This window comes from Hetaerina americana, unplaced genomic scaffold (genome assembly GCF_022747635.1).
Source record: "Hetaerina americana unplaced genomic scaffold, ioHetAmer1.1.p SCAF_147, whole genome shotgun sequence".
Taxonomy (NCBI): domain Eukaryota; kingdom Metazoa; phylum Arthropoda; class Insecta; order Odonata; family Calopterygidae; genus Hetaerina; species Hetaerina americana.
Window position 1 is genome coordinate 239,019 of NW_027286592.1, and position 21,552 is coordinate 260,570.

At 38.1% G+C, this 21,552-nt stretch overlaps 1 protein-coding gene across 2 annotated transcripts; it reads right to left on the reverse strand.

Annotated features, from left to right (window-relative positions):
* Positions 1 to 3,887: 3,887 nt before the first annotated feature.
* Positions 3,888 to 12,178, reverse strand: LOC139686670 (uncharacterized). Of its 2 annotated transcripts, XM_071583715.1 has the most exons (4): positions 12,027 to 12,178; positions 4,567 to 11,276; positions 4,246 to 4,441; positions 3,888 to 4,155 (listed from the first exon to the last, which is right to left on the reverse strand). In XM_071583715.1, exon 2 carries the CDS (start codon positions 10,992 to 10,994, stop codon positions 9,066 to 9,068), a length of 1,929 nt encoding a protein of 642 aa, XP_071439816.1. In that variant the 5' UTR covers positions 10,995 to 11,276; positions 12,027 to 12,178; the 3' UTR covers positions 3,888 to 4,155; positions 4,246 to 4,441; positions 4,567 to 9,065. The 2 variants fall into 2 exon arrangements, with proteins under 2 accessions (XP_071439816.1, XP_071439815.1); XM_071583714.1 differs by having other exon boundaries at positions 3,888 to 4,441.
* Positions 12,179 to 21,552: the final 9,374 nt, after the last annotated feature.

Consider the following 21,552-nt stretch of genomic DNA (forward strand, 5'->3'; position numbering starts at 1 on the left):
TCTTCCTTGGTATATCTCTTACAATGTTGTGCCCGTGTCTGGGTTGGGAATGCAAGAATTTGGGATTTCATAATTTTTTTAAAATGTTTATTTTAATAATCCAAATTAGGGCAACAAATATTAACAGAAGAGAAGTCCTCTGCCACCTCTTTACGGCGTTTTTTTTAATGAAGGATAGTGTGCCCTTTTTAGATATGCTGACATTCAGCAGTTTATTTTGCAAAATCTTTGTACAGACATAAATGTAAACAATCCAATCCGCCAAACCTCCCGCTGATAATGTGGAAAAACAAGAGAAAAACGATATTCGCAACGTGTTTATACTTCTCGATGCTTGAATGAATGGCGGAATATGATAAAGTCTTCTTTATAAGACAAATGCATTATGTGCTAGCAAATTAAGTATAATTGGCGAAGGCTCAGCCGAAGATTATTGATATGGATATTTGTGAAGAACACGCTAATATCAATTTCGCTATTGATGTTGCAATATGAGATTTACTTCGATTTCTTGTAGGAGGTTCTAAACTTCTTCCTCAAGAATTTAGTAACTACTGCTCAGAATTATCGTTTTGTGACAGTGAATTGATAACCTAACTATGAACGTCAACCTTCTTCTGTATTAATTCTCTCCACATGCACCCTGACTTAGAGAGAATACAAATTTCCCTCAACATATTTATGCAAGCGCGTGCCGCAAAGAGTTGCCAGAAAGTGAAATTCTAACGAGGAAAATGTATGTTTCTCAAAGATGGATATTGAATTATTTGTTACTTCAAAATTATTTTCGAATGGGAATACAAATTATGCTATTCCAAGTTTGGGCGTTCCAAAGACATTAACAAAACTGAGAGGGCAGTGATTACGATTTATTGGGTTTAGGAAGAAATAGCGACTTGTCTGAAGATAATAGAGATTCATTACAGGCATTGAGTGCCAACCTTGAGTAATCTCATCTTCATGAAGAAGAAACGGGTTGTTCTAATTTATAAGGTAGACACGGAAAATGGCTTTCGTAGGGATAATATGCATGTCTTCATTCAATTTCTTAGGTATTTAAAGCAGTTGTGATCAATTACACGTACAGAAGAGTTGTTTTCATCAACATGACCCCATTGGATAGATGAACTTTATTATTCCGTGAGACCTTGCTCAATATCGCAGGCCCTCGGTAAGTACTTCTCGTATTCTCAGTGTGCGTTGGTTGATATCATTGCCGAACGATGTTCGTTTGCCTTTGAACTGTCACCCCTAATGTTTAGAATCAACAATACGATCTCCGCGATTTACGGTGGATTTCGATGCGTATCGATATACAACATCATTAGTATGCTATGGGCGAAGGGAGCGTTATCCCATTTTAAAGAAACACTTCCTCTGCCAGGGACGAGAGTAAACACTCCTACCTCCGATGAGTGACATTCGCGGATCATCCCACAGCAGCCCTGTAGTTCCCTTGGTGGGGGAATTCCCAAGCGTTGCCAGCTCTTCCTTAACCATACATCTGGCAACGTGGTCATTGTGGGAATTGTAAAATGTCACTCCTCTATTACCAGGCAGCACACAATTAACGGAGGTTTGGGATAAACAAATCATGACAAGTGCTATCAAAAGCGATTAGGGAAATATATTTTATTTTTCACTCTACAAACGCTGTAAGAATATTAATATTATCACTGTGCAGGGTAATCAAGAAAAGCTGAGCTCAAATGTGTAACGCAATGGACCATTTTAAATGCCTCACATACACACAAAATATGCACACGCATTTTGGTATGTTATTGGAAGAACATTGACACAAGGATGCTCAATATAAGAGGAAATTATGTACAAAGTTATAAAACAAAATTCACAAAAGAAATGTGAATACATGGGGCACAATTACATACTATAAAAATATTACATAGATCTATCAATTGAGGTAACGTGAAGGGGAACGTGCTTTGTGGTTATTTCACGAGATTCCATCCATTGCCAAATTTAATCTTCACCGTGTACATATATGCAAGGACTGGCAATGCAGGGCACTGTCTGAAATAACCACAAGGCAACACAATCTCCACTGAAACTTCATAAAAACACAAATACCTTAAACATATTCTAACAGTAACTAAATTCAGTCACCCAATAGAAACACCATTTCCCAACCCTTGTCTCCGAAGGAACTTCATCAGTGGCCGTGTCATGAAAAAAACACTCACTAAGCAGTCACACGGAACTTAAGAGAGCCTTAGGATGAGAAGGCATAGCATGTGCGTTGATCTGAGTGCAATAGGTGGTGTTATGTTTCCAGATGGGAGATACGAAGAGGCCCTGGAGAATTACACTCTTGCTCATGGGAATAGAAGAGAGGACGGAAAGTTGCACCATGGCAATGTTTTAAAAGCACAAACAGAATTAGCGGCAATGATTGCTTGTCAATGCGGTGATGAGCTGTCGAATGAAGGGAGGTATAGTGAGGCGTTAGTCCAGTATGAGGCGGCTCATTCAAAGTCCCGAGTGAACAAAATGAAGGACAAATACGGCAGCAGACTAAGCGAGGCAAAGAGTGAGGTGGAAGCGATGAAATTGATGTCTATGGGAGAAGAGCAGTTTGCTAGATGGCAGTATGTGGCAGCTCTGGAGAAATATGAGGCCGCATGCAAAAGATCTAAGATTTCAAAAGAGAAGAGTTTGCATGTAATGAACAAGGAGAAAGCAGAGACTATTATAGACATCTTATCTTCAGTTGGGGATCTTTGGAAAGCTGGTTGGGATATTGAGAATGATGTGGAGGAAAACGACAGATCGGAAGAGGCCAAGGAAACCTTTGGGAGAGTCTTGTGCAAAGTCAGGGAGGGTTTAAGAATATGTCCCGATGATCCAAGTCTAAAACGATACGAAAGACTTGTGCTGTTGAAAGAGGAAGGCAATGAGCTTTTCAATAAAGGCTTGGAGTATCAAGAGAGAGGGCTGGAATTGATGAGTGATGCAAAAGAGCTTAGAGAGAAACAGAGTTGTGAAATAGCCAACGAAAAATTTGAGAGTGCAAAGGATAAATTCTCCAAGGCGATTCAGAAGTTTCGACTCGGAATTGAAACTGATAAAAGATTTAAGGATTGATTGGAGTTTGTTGAGGAGCAAATTAAAAAGGTCGATAACTCAATAAAGGTCATCGAACAGGAAGTGCTCAATCTGAAATTCATTGACTTGAAGATGATTTTCAGTGAAAGGAGGGACAGAGATGATGAATTTCCTGAACTTGGTGGAATTGGGAAGCATTTCACGTATCAGGCACAAATATAATTTATTTAACGTTATTCAAATGATTATTTGTTGAATAATATTACAAAGATATAAACACGCCTAAATTATTATTCAACTGAATAAGTAACATCCCTGGACAGAGGCAATAATAATTAAATTAATATCCTGAAATATAATATACATATAACGTTTCCACTTGTCCACCGAGTACACTCAGAGACACTCCTCCCATCTCTGTAAGATTCCTCGATAGACAGGAAAATTCAAATGCACACAATAACTACCCAACCAATTCATATTTATTTCATTTCATATAAAAAATATAATATTATCACCCCAGAAAATAAATACATAGTCACTCCGGCTAATTTAATTACAAAAGAAATAGGATATTACAAATTGTAGTATTACATGTCATGTAAGTAATTTAATATTACAAGTGTCAATGCAGCATACATTACTTTGTACTTTAATCACAATTGTACAACCTGCTGCTGTTCATTTGACTTTAACAAATGTCAATTAATTTTGATATTTAAAAATATATTCTATAATTGTTAGATATATTAAATGATACATTTGTTATTTGTTTATGATGCCATACATTTTATTAATAGTTGATGCAAAAAAGTATGAAAAATAATGTCATTTACTATACATATGGAAAATTAACAAATATATTTACTACATTTGAGAAAAATACAAATATAACCTTTTGATACTCAACAAATTTAGTCATCTCTGCTAATTAATGTTTACTTACAAAAGTTGTAGTTGCAGAGGATATTTGTTATCGAATGGAACGAACAATTCTTCAGCTGAAGAATGGCAATAGAGACAGGAGAAGCACTCGGGGTCAAAAGTCTCGGAATACTTTTACTCACGACTGAGGGCAGTGACGAGAGATCACTGAAATGAGAGCAAACCAAGGGATTACAGCATTGCAACTATTGGCGGGAAAGAATCAACATTTGCGCAAGGCACGCAACAGTTAATTGCCTTGTATGAGCCAGACAAGGTCTTCATTCCACTGTAGAGGTGTCTGTTGCGTTTATGTTCCCCAGAGAACAAGAAAGGTCATTGTGGGTGAGATCCAGTGACTGCAAGATGTCAAATCTTTGAAGTTCTCTCCATGAGGGTCCGCCCTATCGATTGGGGGCCAATGGCAGTGACCTGGGTGCCAAGTGTGGTTCATCTGGAATGGAGTAAGTGACCATTAATGAAGACACATACGTAGACTATGGACAGCGTCCAGGAGCAACCCCGAGGGAGGCTGCCCTTGACAGAGTCCAGAGAGACGAAATGAGGATAGTCACTTACTCTTTCCGTTCCAGGAAGATCAAGGAGAGTAGGTTGCTGCCCCTTTGCTCCGTCAATGAGATACTGGTACTGATGACTGGCCCTGTGTAATTCCAGCCTGGTGTTCTCCAGGAGGCGCTGGAAGGTGACCTGGAGATCCAGCTGAAGCCATAGCGAAAGCTCGCCGGGAGGGAAGCAGGAACGAATGGTCGTCCAGGTTCACGCTGAGTGCTGGCTGTGTGTTCTTCTCGGGACGAGAGAGCGTGTTCCTTGTCTCTTGCGTTGCCGTGTGCTCATTCCTCCAGGAAGTGAATGCATTCAGACAGAGTGCACCGTGGGCATAATGTGGACGTCTGGACGTAGACGTGGATTGGATCAAGGGAGGGGGAGACTATAAGCAGAGTCCTCTTGTCCCCTCGCCTAAATGATACCTCAGGGACTTCGGGACTTGGACATTGAACAGTGGAAGATCCTGAAGAGATACTGTATCTTTCACACAAGACTGGATCTGCTATTAAAATGAATTAGTCATCCGTGAAGGTGGTATGAAGTTTAGGTACATGCTTGAAGCACAGCATTTGTGTCTGAGAGCTGGACCGCCATGTCTCTACACTCATTCAAGGTTCAGTGACATCCAAATTGCTTCTTTTGGTAATCTGACGTTTGAGTGGAAACCTGTGCCTATTGTGTACCTTTTGAAACACAGAAATTGTTGAAGTTTATAGGGATGAGCAGTCGTTCTTGGCTTTTAAGACAATCTGTCATTCTGGCAGAGGTCACTAAGAGTCATGCAGAGTAGGGATTATCAACCATTCCACACTTCTTGTCAAGAAGAATACTGCTCACAGATAGATTCCTCCTTTGGAGCAGATGGAGGATGATCACTTCGGTGGGTTGGAGTTGACACATTCACTCACAGATATCACTCCATCCACTGCCAAGGGGATAGATGCAACCATGAAATGGTAATTGGTAGAGGGATATTGACAGGGCTATCAATCACAGGAGGTTCCAAACGTGAACTGTCCACAGAGTGACACTGAGGGCCCTTTATTGCATGGGAAATTGTTGGTGCCGGCTGATGGAATGGTACTAACACTCACAGGAACAACACTGGCACATTGTCAACTGTTCACCAAGAGTCTTCTCTGGAGATTGACCCAGAGGTCGCACTGATTTCGGAGAAGTCCAGGGCATTGCAGTCACAGGAAGCATTAAGTGGAGGAGTATTTATTGTAGAAAACCTTTCCTTCGCACCTTGACCTCACTCGGTCAAGGTTGAAAGGAAATTATGAACTGGAAGATACATTAGATCTCCTAATGATGATTTCCAAGGGCATCTCAACTCTCTCCTTCCAACCGATTCCATCAAAGCGTCTTTGCCTCCATTCCCTCTCCCTCTCTTCATTCCTTGACCCAACTCCAATCATAAATGCAGTTTACTCATTCAGTTCCCCAGTCTTCACTCGAGGATGAGACTGAATGCTCAGACATGCATTGAATCACAGTTATTATTACATTACACTTGCAACATACAACAGTTTCATGATGCTTTTTGGTACTTCACAAACACTATGAACAATATACTTGTCTTACACATGTCTTAATACCATCCGTGTGATAACTCTGGATTTTGTGACCAAGACTGAATACATTTCAAAGAAAACCAAAGCATTTCAAACATTTTAGTTCCTAAAAAAGTATATACCAAGGGTTATTACACAAAAATATTTCGAGGTGTATATTATTAATACAAATTTTACATCCTGGGAGAACAATATCAGTGATTATTCACAAAATGAATCTCCTTGTAATCATATGACCCGGAGTATAAAGTTTCTATCAAGTTATTTCCATTTTTCAATTCACGTTTAGTTTCCAACAAATATCTTAAAGCATGTAAACAAACAATATATATAAACATACAAATCTGATCATCAACATTGCATTTTGAAATTTCACATATGTTAATTCATATACTGTATCATCACAATATTATAAATAATATAATAATATTAAATACAAACAAAGAGTCTCTCAAATACAAGTGTGCAGTGGGCCGTAAGAACACACTGTGTATTATCTGTTAGGCCTTAGGTCAGCACAGAATGCATTGGACTAATGCCCTAAAATTACAATTTAATAAAAACAGCGGAGGTTGTGGCGAGAGTAACTTTTGAAAGAGCCTTCCGCAAATATGGATTACAATGCAATGATATCAAAGCATAGAAATCATTTGCATTGATTGGGGTCATCGGAATAATTGGCCCATCCTTGTCAAGCGATAGGATTTGTACGCTTTGTAATCATTGCAATGTTTACATAAACAACTCGCACAATTTGTCTCAATTTGGACCAAAAGACAGATTGCATTTCATTCATTTGTTTTAAATCAATCAGATTATGGAATACAACGCTAAATGCATTTTATTAAAAATATATATCTTTCAAGAAGACTCAATAGACACAAAGAATGTCATTCCGTCACCACACTGTAAGTATATACATGGCCATAGTCTATAAAGTAAAGAGAAAAGGTTATCTGGAATACATTTCCTCCAAACGTTCACACTTTGTGTCCTTGTAGACTTAATTGCCCCAATGGAATCCATCATCCAGCGGCCATGGCCACCAAAAGTGAAAATGGAAGCACTTTTTGGAAAGATATATATTTTATTCTCCAATTAAAAAACGTTGTAAGACTAATACTATTCTCACTTTGCAGGGCATTCAAGAAAAGCTGAGCTCAAATGTGAAATGCAATGGGCCATCTGAAATGTATCACAGACACACCAAATACCTAAACACATGTTGGTATCTTATTGGAAGAACAGTGACACAATGATTCTGAATTACTGAATACATGGGGAAATGTTGTACAAAGTAAAAACTATAATTCACAAAGGAAATAGGAATACATAGGGCACAATTACATACCAACAAACAATAAAACACTGAGCCCTGCAATTACATTATGGGATAGGCACTCAATTAACTCGTTATCAATCGAATATATGTTTCCCAATTCAGCACAGGTAACTTATATATATTAATAACATTGTATAAACTTTATAAAACACTCTCTGGAGATGTCGGGGAAAGTAGAATCAGAATCATTTGTTTACTTTCTATTGATTAAATGATATCAAAATGTACCCATACTTTATCCTACACTTTTTTATTTATAGGAATGATTGATTATAATCAATAGTCTACCGTGGTCATGAATAAAACCAATTCTTTGCCCTCCAATCGTGAGCCAACGAACAAAGTCAATCAGGAAAGAGCAATGCCTTGAATTAAACCCACCATTTCACTCTTTGCAAACAGCAATAGTTCTTATTTATATAAAACCCCTCCTTCTTTAGCAACGTTCCATTTATATTATTATCAAAATGCGATTAAGGCATCATATGTTTCAGAAAATATGAATTGAATCTGCTGAACAATTCTGCAATCAATATTATCTAACGGAGGAAGGTCCTTATTTAGAATATATTATAAAATAGTCCATCTATTTGTTAATTACTCCGATCTACTCAATTAACAGTAAGTAAACATTCTATGCATTTTAATTTGAAATACTTAATTTCCCTAATATGCAAGAGAATTAAAAAACTATCAAAATACCTTTCCCGTCCCTTCTAATGTACGCCCATTCTACATTACACACAAATAAACGCTTTGCCCACTTGGATTTACAATTAAAATGAGACAAAGGGCCCATTTCTTTCCTTTTAAGTCAGTCCTAAAAAAATATAACATCCACTTTCGCCCGATCTTTATTCCCGAGCATCGGATGTCAATTGAATCTCTTGAGAGCATTGCTCTGTCAATAAACAGTTTACAACATGTAATAATTATTTAAATAATGCCAATTTATCCTTTTCTGATGACTCTATGCAAACAATATCATTACTCTTCATCAGATGAGAGATTAATCCATTGATAGGTCACTAAAGTCAGATTACTTCACACCATGTTTGTTTCAAATGTCAAGACATTATGACAGCAGAGCACAGCTTATCTTTTTCTTTACATTAGAGGCTCCATTGGAATATTGCATTGCATGACAGTGTTTTGAATTAATGCACACAAGAAGTGCAGTGTACGTAACTTTACACAGGAGGAACAGCCGTCACTATCATTCGATTGGGAACTGTCTGTACAAAACCCACCGTACTAAGTCGCAAATTGACTCCCAGTGATTCTAATCCATCTAGGCCGCTGTTAAAACATTTGGATGGCCATACAGGCCAATTCAAACCAAAGACTTCTCTGCTGCAGTCCATAGAGGACTCGTTATGAGATGCGATGAGTGTGTCAGACCGTACCGGGTGGACAAGTGGATATGTTATATACATATCACATTCAGGAATTTACTTTTATCATTACAGCCTCCGTCCAGGGATGCGACTTATTCAATGAATCAACTTCCCATACATATTATTATAACTCAGGTTTGTGCATTTTTTCATTTATTAATTAGCTGATATTCATTTTAAACAATATGAAATTAATTATATTTGCGCATGATACGTGACATGTTTCCCAACTCCACCAAGTTCAGGAAATTCATCGTCTCTGTCCCTCCTTTCACTGACCCTCATCTTCAAGTCAATGAGTTTCAGATTGAGCACTTCCCGTTCGATAACCTTTATTGAGTTATCGACCTTCTTAATTTGCTTCTCAACAAACTCCAAGCAATCCTTAAATCTAGCATCGGTTTCAATTCCGATTTGAAACTTCTCCATCGCCTTGAAGAATTCGACCTTAGCGCACTTTAATTTTTCTTTTGCTAATTCATACTTCCGTTTATCTCTATGCTCTTTCGCATCTCTCATCAATTCCAGCCCTCTCTCTTGATACTCCAAGCCTTTATTGAAAAGCTCATTGCCTTCCTCTTTCCACAGCACAAGTCTTTCGTATCGTTTTAGACTTGGATCATCGGGACATATTCTTAAACCCTCCCTGACTTTGCACAAGACTCTCCCAAAGGTTTCCTTGGCCTCTTCCGATCTGTCGTTTTCCTCCACATCATTCTCTATATCCCAACCAGCTTTCCAAAGATCCCCAACTGAAGATAAGATTCCTATAATAGTCTCTGCTTTCTCTTTGTTCATTGCATGCAAGCTCTTCTCTTTTGAATTCTTAGATGTTTTGCATGCGGCCTCATATATCTCCAGAGCTGCCTCGTACTGCCAATTAGCAAACAGCTTGTCTCCCAGAGACTTCAATCTCCTCGCTTCTACCTCACTCTTTGCCTCGCTTAGTCTGCTGCCGTATTTGTTCTTCATTTTGATCACTCGGGACTTTGTAAGAGCCGCCTGAAACTGTTCCAAAGCCATACCATACTCTCCTTTCCCGAATAATTCCATGCCAGCCAAATGCGCTCTTTGAGCGTCCAACTCATCCTGGGCTTTGTTAATGCTGGCCTCATATCCTTTCCTGTGAAATTCATCTCCAGATTTACAAAAGGCTTCTTGATATTTTCTCTTGGCACTCTCAAATTTGCCTTTTCTGTAATTCTTATCCCCTTTTCTTTCCAAACGATATGCATCTAGTTCGCATTGGCATTTCTGGGCATTCTGTGAAAATATCTCCTTATTTATGTAGCTGGCGGTGCATTTTTCAAAGGCTTCATTGAATTTTCCTATCGCTCCTGCATAATCACGTAAGTTAAGAAAGGCGTCTCCCCAAGAATTCAACGTCTCTGCTAGATTATTCTTGGCATGGTCATAATCGCTGTCAATTGCTAATGCCTTCTCAAATAGTTCAACCGCCCTTGAATAATTACCTTGCATCCTGTAACAATTTCCTTCATTGGAGAGATAATGTTTTTCTAAATCTTTCCTATCACCAGTGCACATTGAATAACTAGTGCATGTTTCGTATGCCTCTCTGTATTTCTCGGCAGCCTCCGAATATTTCTTTTGTTCCAGTAGTTTATTCCCTTGCTCGTTCAGGTCTTCAGCCCATCTGATTCGGGCATTATGTTTTCCAGTAATAAATTCTGACATTTTGATATATCCACTGGTGCACGATATACAGGCTTGATTGAATTTCCTATAGGCTTCTTCATATCTCCCTTGTAAATTCAACCCATGACCTTGACTACTCATGTTCACAGCCTCACTATTTCTACTCCTCATTTCATTAGCTTCATCAATAGATATCTCTCGGCCACTACTAGCATCAAAATAGTGCGTTTTTTTGGTAGTACAGATGTCACCGTCAAATAATGCCTTATCTACCAAGTAAAAGAAACCTGGAACGATGAGGAGCGCGGCGAATGCTTTCATTGTGTCTTTTATTTCGATACGATAATGAATTGTAACCACGCCGTACCACGTAGTACGATCATACGTCGTCAGTTCATGACCAATGGCTTGGCGTACACTCATCCTTGATCTAATTGCATCCTCGCTGTAGTAACTTATATGATTCATCTTCCTTCACACGTATTTCCAACTTCAAAGGAGCCACTCAAATAATTCGGGTTTTCACAACTCACCCATCAAATTTGGGAACTTACCTAAAACCAAAGCACCGGGAATGGACGGATACACGATATATTTATATATGTGCTGCTTCCCAGTTAACAGTCGCGAACCGAGTCAGCTTTTGCCGGTTATTATTCAAGGTCTCTCGTATTGCACCGCTATCACGAACCACGACTCATAAGCTGAGTAGTCTGATGCTCAGTAGAGTGCCAATCACTATCACTGCGCCTTGTTGCCATTTGCATATGTAAAAGGAGAGAAATCATTATTAGTCTACATCGGCTTGTGTCATCAGATTTTCTTACTTTAATTATTACTTAATACTTTATTCGTTTTGAGAAAATGATAGAACCATAAACTATACAAACATGCGATAACTAATACTACCAGAGCATGCCGAGATAGGTATTCTTAATGCACAATATAATTACAACGGAAATATTTGTAATTACCACAATAACCTTAATAATTTTGAAATTTTAGATTCGCTTTGACCCTCGTGGTGTATTTACGGACGTGTGATCTTCATTAGTGAGTTTCTAGATTAATATCCTCATGAATTAGACGCTTAGAGATAAATAAACTAAATACATTCATGGTTCCATACCTCATAAATAAAGGTTTGTAGGAATCGCGAGGTGGCAAATTACTAACAAGAGAGTGAATAGCTCTCTTTTGGTACAGCACCATTTGTGTAACCAGTGGGGAAACACCGCATTACTCATCACCATACTTTAAATGACATTGAAAGAAGGTATGGTAGTGTTAAATGAAACTCATTTGAAATGAAACTGCTGAGCTTTCTTAAAATATAAACAGGATTAATAATGTTCCATTTAAATTATTCCGAGGAAGATTCTACAGCATATTGCCAATTTTGGCAGCGTCAACGTTTTGAGAGAACAAATTTCCTTCAACAGCGTCAATAATAAAAATATTTAGTGTCTGGAGTAAAAGGTAGAATTTGTTTTGCATTACCTAACGAGACAATTCCTCGGTCAACTCCTTCAGACGTTTTCTTTAGGACGGAGGAAATGTCTCTTCCTTAAAATACAGAGTATTCCGCAGGATTTTCCGCAAAATGTGCACAGAGAACTGTGTCTTATTGCGTCGTTCCGTACACCATGTCCACCATTTCTTTTTACAAAAAAATGAGCATCGATATTCGCACCTGGTTGTTATATTGTGATACGTGGCGCGGTCTATGAGAAAGTATTGCTTCGGAACTTGTATCTTTATATTTATTGTTTGCTTAATTATCGTTTCGTGAAGGTGACATGCTAACTTTGTTCAAAATAGTCGGCTCTCAAAAGTCTACAATTCATTCGAATAAAGGTGACATTCTATGTTTATGCTCTATGAGCGGGTCACATGCGAAAAAATATTTCCGTTACTGGACACTGCCAAAGCAAGAATTCCATATTTCAACCATTATATGATATGTTGAATATATATATATATGAGTGGTCCTTTCTAAATATTTATTCTTTTTGCCTGGCAGCGCGATTGGTTTGGCTTTCCGAGGGGAATACATTCTGCTCTTTCGCTTCATACGATGATTGTTTGTTCTTATTAAAATATGATAATTTTTCTAATTCTTTCCTAAAAATATGTGAAGAATAAATTAGACAATATACCATACCATGAGTTATGTGTAGAATCGATTCTGATGTTTTCTGATTCAAATAACTACTTGTTGAATAATATTATAAAAAATATGAACAAACCTAAATTATTATTCAACTTAATAAATGGCATCCCTGGACCGAGGGAATAATAATTGAATTAATATCCTGAAATATAATATACATATAACATTTCCACTTGTCCACCGAGTACACTCGAAGACATTCCTCCCATCTCTTTACGATTCCTCCATTGATGGAAAAATTTTAATGAACACAAATACTACCCAACCAATTCATATTTATTTCATTTCATATAAAAAATATAACATTATCACACCAGAAAATAAATACATAGTCACTCCGGCTAATTTAATTACAAAAGAAATAGGATATTACAAATTGTAGTATTACATGTCATGTAAGTAATTTAATATTACAACTATCAGTGCAGCATACATTACTTTGTACTTTAATCACAATTGTAAAACTTACTGCTGTGGGTTTGACTTTAACAATAGTCAATTAATTTTGATATATAACAATATATAAAATAGTTGTAGATATTTACATGATACATTTGTTATTTGTTTATGATGTAACACCATTCCTTAATAGTTGATGCAAAAAAGTATGAAAAATAATGCCATTTACAATAAATAAAACAAATTAAGAAGTATATTTACGAAATTTAAGCAAAATACAAATATAACCCTTCGAAACTCAACAAATTTAGTCTTCTCCGCTAATTAATGTTTACTTATAAAAGTTTTAGTTGCAGAGGATATTTGTTATCAAATGGAAGAAACAATTCTTCAGCTGTAGAATGGCAATAGAGACAGGAGAAGCACTCGGGGTCAAAAGTCTCTGAATACTTGTACTCACGACTGAGGGCAACGAGGAGTTATTATTACACTATTACACCTGGAGGTTGTATTGCAACTTGGTCACAGTTAAATTAGCAGAAAGAAAAATGAATCAGCACAACAGTCAAAGGCAAGAAAGATATCTTGCATAAGCCTTTCAATAATTGTTGACGCAAGTTAAATTCCTTCGCTCTCATCTGTGAAAGAATTACACTACAATCAGTGCATCTGTTGAGAAGATGCACTCATTCTAATCAAAACCGACAATTTAAGATCCATACTAAAAAGAAAGAAAGACTCGTACTTTTCCAAAGATTTTATTATACGGTACAATGCGTTTCACCGACTTGCGGCATCATCAGGTACAAATTTGCAAAACTGACAGTGCCAGAATATATATGCCCTCAGGACAGAGTGGGGGCGGGGAGGGTTGGAAGGATTTGAGAGGGGTGGGGGCTCGCAGGTGCGTTGATGGATTGTTTTGACCATTTCCAGAAAACCAGTTCCAAAAAACTCTATAGAGCCAGCCCGAAAATTGAAAGATATTGATGCCTTGGAAAAAGCGAGGCTAGTCTCCTTCGACATTAGCAATTTATTTACTTGCCTACCAATATCGGAAACTTTGCTTAGGGTGGAAGAACTACTCAAGGATTCCACCATTGCCCAAAATATCTCAGACCAATTGGTCCCGCTCATCAAAATGACAGTTAACCAGAATTACTTTAGGTTCAACCACACTCTTTGCAGCCAAACGGATGGGTTAGCTATGGGTTCCCCACTGTCCCCCTTCCTAGCCGAAGTCTTCCTCAATTCTGTAGAAGAACATCTTTTTATTGCTGACAATCAGCATAACAAAAACGTGGGCTATTGGTTTCTTTACGTTGACGATATACTATGCCTATGGACCGGAACCAACAGGTAGACTCCTTCCTTAATTTCCTAAACACTCTTCATCGGAATATCTCCTTCTCCATGGAAAAAGACGTCAACGGCACCATCAACTTCCTCGACTTGACAATCACAATTAGGGATAATAGACACGAATTTGCAATTTATAGGAAACCCACATATACAGACCATATAATTTCTAATGATTCCGCACACCACTTTTCTCACAAATACGCAGCCCTCCACTCCATGATCCACCACCTCCTACACATCCCCCTTTCCCCCAATAACTTCAAAATTGAACTCGTGAATATCACTAATATACCTACCAACAATGGTTTCAACCCCAGACCAGTTGACACATCAGTACGGAAAAAACGAAAAGCAATGGCCATAAAAAGCATTTCCGTATCTCAGCCCGCAGTATCTAAAGATTTTAAGTGGTGCTCGATCCCGTTTCTGGGAGATATTTCATATAGGATTTCCAACCGCCTACCCACCTCACTCAAAGCAGCCTTCTACTCACCCATAACCCTCTCCAAACTTCTAGCCAACGGAAAAGACACCCAGGATAGCCTTCTCAAATCAGGCATTTATAAACTGAAATGCGAGGATTGCAACAGCGTTTATGTCGGTCAGACCGGCAGGAATATCAAGTTACGAGTCAAGGAACACGCTAGGTGTCACAAAAATCAGAATAACAACTCTCTCTTCACCAAGCATTTACTAGAATTCAACCACAGCAGTGACTTTGTCCCAGAGATATTACACACACTCCCAAAAGGATTAAAAATGGACGCTCTCGAGCAATTAGTTTGGAAGGCACTTAAGGTAAACCCCAACACGACACTTTGGAATGAGCAATTGTTCCCATACCCCTCCCCACTCCTCTCCGAGAAACTAGCCCGGAAATGGTCAAAACAATCCATCAACGCACCTGCGAGCCCCCACCCCTCTCAAATCCTTCCAACCCTCCCCGCCCCCACTCTGTCCTGAGGGTATATATTCTTGCTCTGTCTCTTTTGCAAATTTGTACCTGATGATGCCGCAAGTTGGTGAAACGCATTGTACCGTACAATAAAATCTGAGGAAAAGTACAAGTCTTTCTTTTTAGTATGGATATTAAATACTTCCACAAAGTGAAGCCTGAAACAATAGAATATAACAACAATTTAAGAGTAAATTCACCGAACATTTGGATTAGTTGGTCGACAAAACAGTACTGCTCACATTCCAATGTGCACATATGAATTATAAAATTCAAAAATCCAATTAAGTAAAAGATACCACAGCTAATTAAACCAATCCAACTGGATTGGAATATTATTATCTTTTGCATTTTAAAGTTTTACTACAAAAACTAAGAGAATAATGAATAAAACTCACAACTCAGACACAAGTAGGCATACCCATAAAGAACATAATACTTCAATCATTGGCCAACATATATTACAGTCCCCTGCTCCCTTTGCGTGCCTTGTTTATGCCAGGAATGGTCTTGACTCCACTGCGGAGGTGTCTGTTGCATTTATGTTCCCCAGAGAACAAGCAAGGTCATCTTGGGTGAAATCCTATGACTGCCAGATGTCAAATCTGTGACGTTCTCTCCATGAGGATCCGCCCTATCGATTGGGGGCCAATGGCGTTGGCCTTGGTGTGGTTCATCTGGAATGGAGTAAGTGATTATTAATGAAGACACATATGCAGACGATGGACAGTGTGCAGGGGCAGCCCTGAGGGAGGGTCCCCTTGACAGAGTCCAGAGAGACGAAATGAGGACCAGATGAGGAGAATCACTTACTCTTTCTGTTCCAGGAAGATCAAGCAGAGAAGGTTGCTGCCCCTTTGCTCCGTCAATGAGATACTGGCACTGATGACTGGCCCTGTCCCATTCCAGCCTGGTGTACTCCAGGAGGCCCAGGAAGGTGACATGTAGATCTAGTTGGAGCCATAGCGAGAGAGCCCAGGGAGGGAAGCAGGAATGGAATGGTCGTCCAGGTTCACCCTGAGTGCTGGCTGTGTGTTCTTCTTTGGACGAGAGAGGGTGCTCCTTGTCTCTTGCGTTGCGGTGTGCTCATTCCTCCAGGCATGTCTCCAGGAAGTGAATGCATTCAGACAAAGTGCACCGTAGGCAAGAAGTGGACGTCTGGACATAGACAGCTTCCTCCTCCTTCCCAGACTCCTTCCCATAGATTCCTCCTTTGGAGCAGATGGAGGATGATCGCTTCTGTGGGTTGGAGTTGACACATTCAGTCACAGATATCACTCCATGCACTGCCAAGGGGATAGATGCAACCATGAAATGGTAATTGGTAGAGGTATATTGACAGGGCTATCAATCACAGGAAGTTCCAAATGTGAACTGTCCACAGAGTGACACTAACGGCCCATTATTGCATGGGAAAATGTTGGTGCTGGCTGATGGAATGGTACCAACCCTCACAGGAACAACACTGGCACGTTGTCAACTGTTTACCAAAAGTATTCTCTGGAGATTGACCTAGAGGTCGCACTGATTTGGGAGAAGTCCAGGGCATTGCAGTCACAGGAAGCATTAAGTGTTGGAGTATTTATTGTAGAAAAACTTTCCTTTGTACCTTGACCTCACTTGGTCAAGGTAGAAAGGAAATTGGGAACTGGAAGATACATTAGATCTCTTAATGATGATTTCCAAGGGAATCTCAACTCTCTCCTTCCAACCGATTCCATCAAAGCGTCTTTGCCTCCATTCCCTCACCCTCTCTTCATTCCTCGACCCCACTCCAAATATAAATACAGTTTACTCATTGAGTTCCCCAGTCTTCACTTGAGGAAGACACTGATTGCTCAGACATGCATTGAATCACAGTTATTATTACATTGCGCTTGCAACATACAAAAGTTAAATGATGCTTTTTGGTACTTCACAAACACTATGAACAATATACTTGTCTTACACATGTCTTAATACCATCCGTGTGATAACTCTGGATTTTGTGACCAAGACTGTATACATTTCAAAGAAAACCAAAGCATTTCAAACATTTTTTAATAAAAAAAGTATATACCAAAGGTTTTTACATAAAATAATTTCGAGGTGTATATTATTAATATAATTTTTACATCCTGCGAGAACAATATCAGTGATTATTCACAAAATGAATCTCCTTGTAATCATATGACCCGGAGTGTACAGTTTCTATCAAATAATTTCCATTTACATTAAATTCACGTTTAGTGACCCAACAAATATCTTAAAACATGTACAACAACAATATATATAAACATACAAATCTGAACATCAACATTGCAATTTGAAATTTCACTAATTTTAAGTCATATACCATATCATCGCAATATTATAAAATAATTTAATAATTTTAAATGCAAACAAAGAGTCTCTCAAATACAAGTGTGCAGTGGGCCGTAAGAACACACTGTGTATTATGTGTTATGCCTTAGGTCAGCACATTATGCATTGGAATGTTAGGACTAATGCCCTAAAATTATAATTATAAAAAACAACAGAGGTCGTGGCGAGACTAACTTTTGAAAGAATCTTCCGAGAATAAGGATTACATTGCAATGACATCAAAGCGTAGAAATTATTTGCATTGATTGGGGTCATCGGAATAATTGGCCCATCCTTGTCAAGCAAATAGGATTTGTACGCTTTGGAATCATTGCAATGTTTACATAAACAACTCGCACCATTGTTTCAATTTGGACTAAAAGACAGATTGCATTTCATTCATTTGTTTTAAATCAAACAGATTATGGAATACAACGCTAAATGCATTTTATTAAAAATATATACCTTTCAAGAAGACTCAATAGACACAAAGAATGTCTTTCCATCACCATAATGTAAGTATATCCATGGCCATAGTCTATAAAGTAAAGAGAAAAGGTTATCTGGAACACATTTCCTCCAAACGTTCACCCTTTGTGTCCTTGTAGACTTAATTGCCCGGATGAAATCAATCATCCAGCGGCCATTGCCACCAAAAGTGTAAATGGAAGCACTTTTTGGAAAGATATATATTTTATTCTCCAATTAACAAACATTGTAAGACTAATGCTATTCTCACTTTGCAGGGCATTCAAGAACAGCTGAGCTCAAATGTGAAATGCAATGGGCCATCTGAAATGCATCACGGACACAACAAATACCTACACACATGTTGGTATCTGATTGGAAGAAGAGTGACACAAAGATGCTGAAATACTGAATACATGCAGAAATGATATAATACAAAGTGAAAAATACAATCCACAGAGGAAATAGGAATACATGGGGCACATTCACATATTATAGAAACCATCCATTGCTCTATATTAATTGACGCAAAGTGCGGAGGAACGTGCTTTGTGGTTATTTCACATTATTCCATCCATTGCCACATGCATTCTTTGCCGTGATCATATTTGCAAGGACTGGCAATGCAGGGCACTGTCTGCAATGACCACAAGGCAACACAATATCCACTGACACTTTATATAAACACCAATACCTTGAACATATTCTAACATTCCCAACCACACATTACCAACCATTAAAATAACTCAAGATCATTGATAAAATTGATAAAGCAATAAAGGAAATTTGTGTAGAGATCTCTATTTGGATGACCAAGGGCCGTTGTTGATTAACTTTGACTGCTGAAAAAAAAATGACTGGGCCCCTCATTACATTAGAGGCAAGGCATGCTTCTAATTATTCAATGATTGAATACATGTTTTCCATTTCAGCACAAGTCACATAGAAATAATAACACTAGTTCAGTTAATTATAAAAAACACTTCCTTGAGGTGTCACTCCCTCAAGATGTCATGTAAAGTGGAATCAGAAATATTAACATAGTTCCTATTGATTGAACTATATAAAATTGTGTAAAATGTTTTCCTACATCTGTCGTTTTATATGTACCATTGACTATAATCAATAGTCCACCATTTTCATGATAAAAAATACATTTTTAAAAACTCCAATCATTAGCACATCGACACACTTTCCGAGGACAGAACAAAGCCTCAAAAGAAACTCACTATTTCACTTTTTGCAAACAGAAGTCCTTCTTACTTATGAAAAATCTCTTCTCCTTAAGATGTTCCATTTACATTATTATAAACATGTGATAAATGCATTAGGCATTTAAGAAAATACTTAATATATTTCCTAAAAACTTGAGCAAAAAATATTGTGTAATGGAGAAAGGTCCTAATTTAGATTATATTATAAAATAGTCCTTCTTTTGGTTTAATAATCTGATGTTCTTAACCACCAGCAGGTAAACATTCTCTGCATTTTTATATAAAATACTTCATTTCCTTCGTCTGTAAGAGTAATAGAAAATTTTCAGTCTTATCAAAATACTTTTCCCATTCCTTCAAATATTGGTCCGTTCTACCTCACACACAAACAACCAGTTTCTCTACTTATTAAATTCCAAAATGAAAAAGAAGAGAAAGACCCCATTTCTTTTCTTTTATGATGTTCATACAAACATTTATGGACTAAATTTCATCCACTAATTCCCCTATGAATATTACATGACAATTCAATCAGTGGAGAGCATTGCTTGGTAAATAAAGAGTTTATAAAAAGTACAATTAACTTACTAATGCCAATTTATTCTGTTCTAATGTCTCAGTTCAAACAATATCAGTACTCTTCATGAGAGAGGAGGGTAGGTCGTTGAGTAAGTGAAACAAACATTGAATTATCCCCTCCCTTTTTTCATTTACAATTTCATTTGCATTATCTGCAGGCTGCAGCACTTCTTTTTCCTTTTCATTGACACAATGTTTACATCTAGCACCTGCCATCAGTGTAAGATGTCCAGTGATTCGCATTAAAGTACACAAGAAAACAGTCCATGTAATTGTACACAAATACAATAGCTTTCAGAGACATTTGATTGGGAACTATTGGTACAACACCCACCGTACTTGGTCTTGACTTAGCCCCGAGTGATTCTCATCTGCTAGAGTCCCCAAGGAATCATTTTAATCCCCATAGAGTTTACCTCTTGGATACAAAGGCCAAACAAAGACTTCTCTACGGCTGCATATCCAGGTATTGTGAAGGGATAGGATGAGTGTGCCCTGAGTTAGGATGGTGGACAATGGGAAATGATAAAATATGCTTTTTGGGAATTTTCTTGAAATATTAAAGGCTCTGTCCAGTGATGTGTCTTATTCATTGAATCAACCTCATATATATATCATCATCATCGTAACTCAGGTTTGTCTATTTTTATCAATTATAAATTAGCTAATGATCAATTCACATATCATGAAACAGATTATATTTGGGCATGATACGTGACGTGACCCGCTTTCTCAGATAGTTCTGAATTATCTTCTTCTCTTGCCCTCCTTTCACTGAAATTCATCGTTAAGTCAATGAATTTCAGATTGAGCACTTCCTGTTTGATAACCTTTATTGAGTGATCCACATCGTTTATTTGCTCCCGAACAAACTCCATGCAATCCGTAAATCTTTTATCAGTTTCACTTCCGAGTCGAAACTTCTCAATCGCCTTGGAGAATTTATCCTTTGCGCTCTCAAATTTTACCTTTGCTAATTCAAAATTTTGTTTCTCTCTAAGCTCTTTTGCATCACTCAGCAATTCCAGCCCTCTCATTTGGTATTCCAAGCCTTTATTGAAAAGCTCATTCCCTTCCTCTTTCAACAGCACAAGTCTTTCGTATCGTTTTAGACTTGGATCATCGGGACATATCCTTAAACCCTCCCTGACTTTGCACAAGACTCTCCCAAAGGTTTCCTTGGCCTCTTCCGATCTGTCGTTTTCCTCCACATCATTCTCTATATCCCAACCAGCTTTCCAAAGATCCCCAACTGCAGATAAGATGTTTATAATAGTCTCTGCTTTCTCCTTGTTCTTTGCATGCAAGCTCTTCTCTTTTGAAATCTGAGACGTTATGCATGCGGCCTCATATTTCTCCAGAGCTGCCTTATACTGCCATCTAGCAAAAAGCTCGTCTCCCAAAGACTTCAATCTCATCGCTTCTACCTCACTCTTTGCCTCGCTTAGTCTGCTGCAGTATTTGTCCTTCATTTCGCTAACTTGTGACTTTGTTTGAGCCACCTGAAAATGTTCCAGAGCCCTACCATACTCT

Coding starts and splice junctions, on each gene's coding strand:
- LOC139686670 (XM_071583715.1), bottom strand. CDS start 10,994: ATGAATCATATAAGTTACTACAGCGAGGATGCAATTAGATCAAGGATG.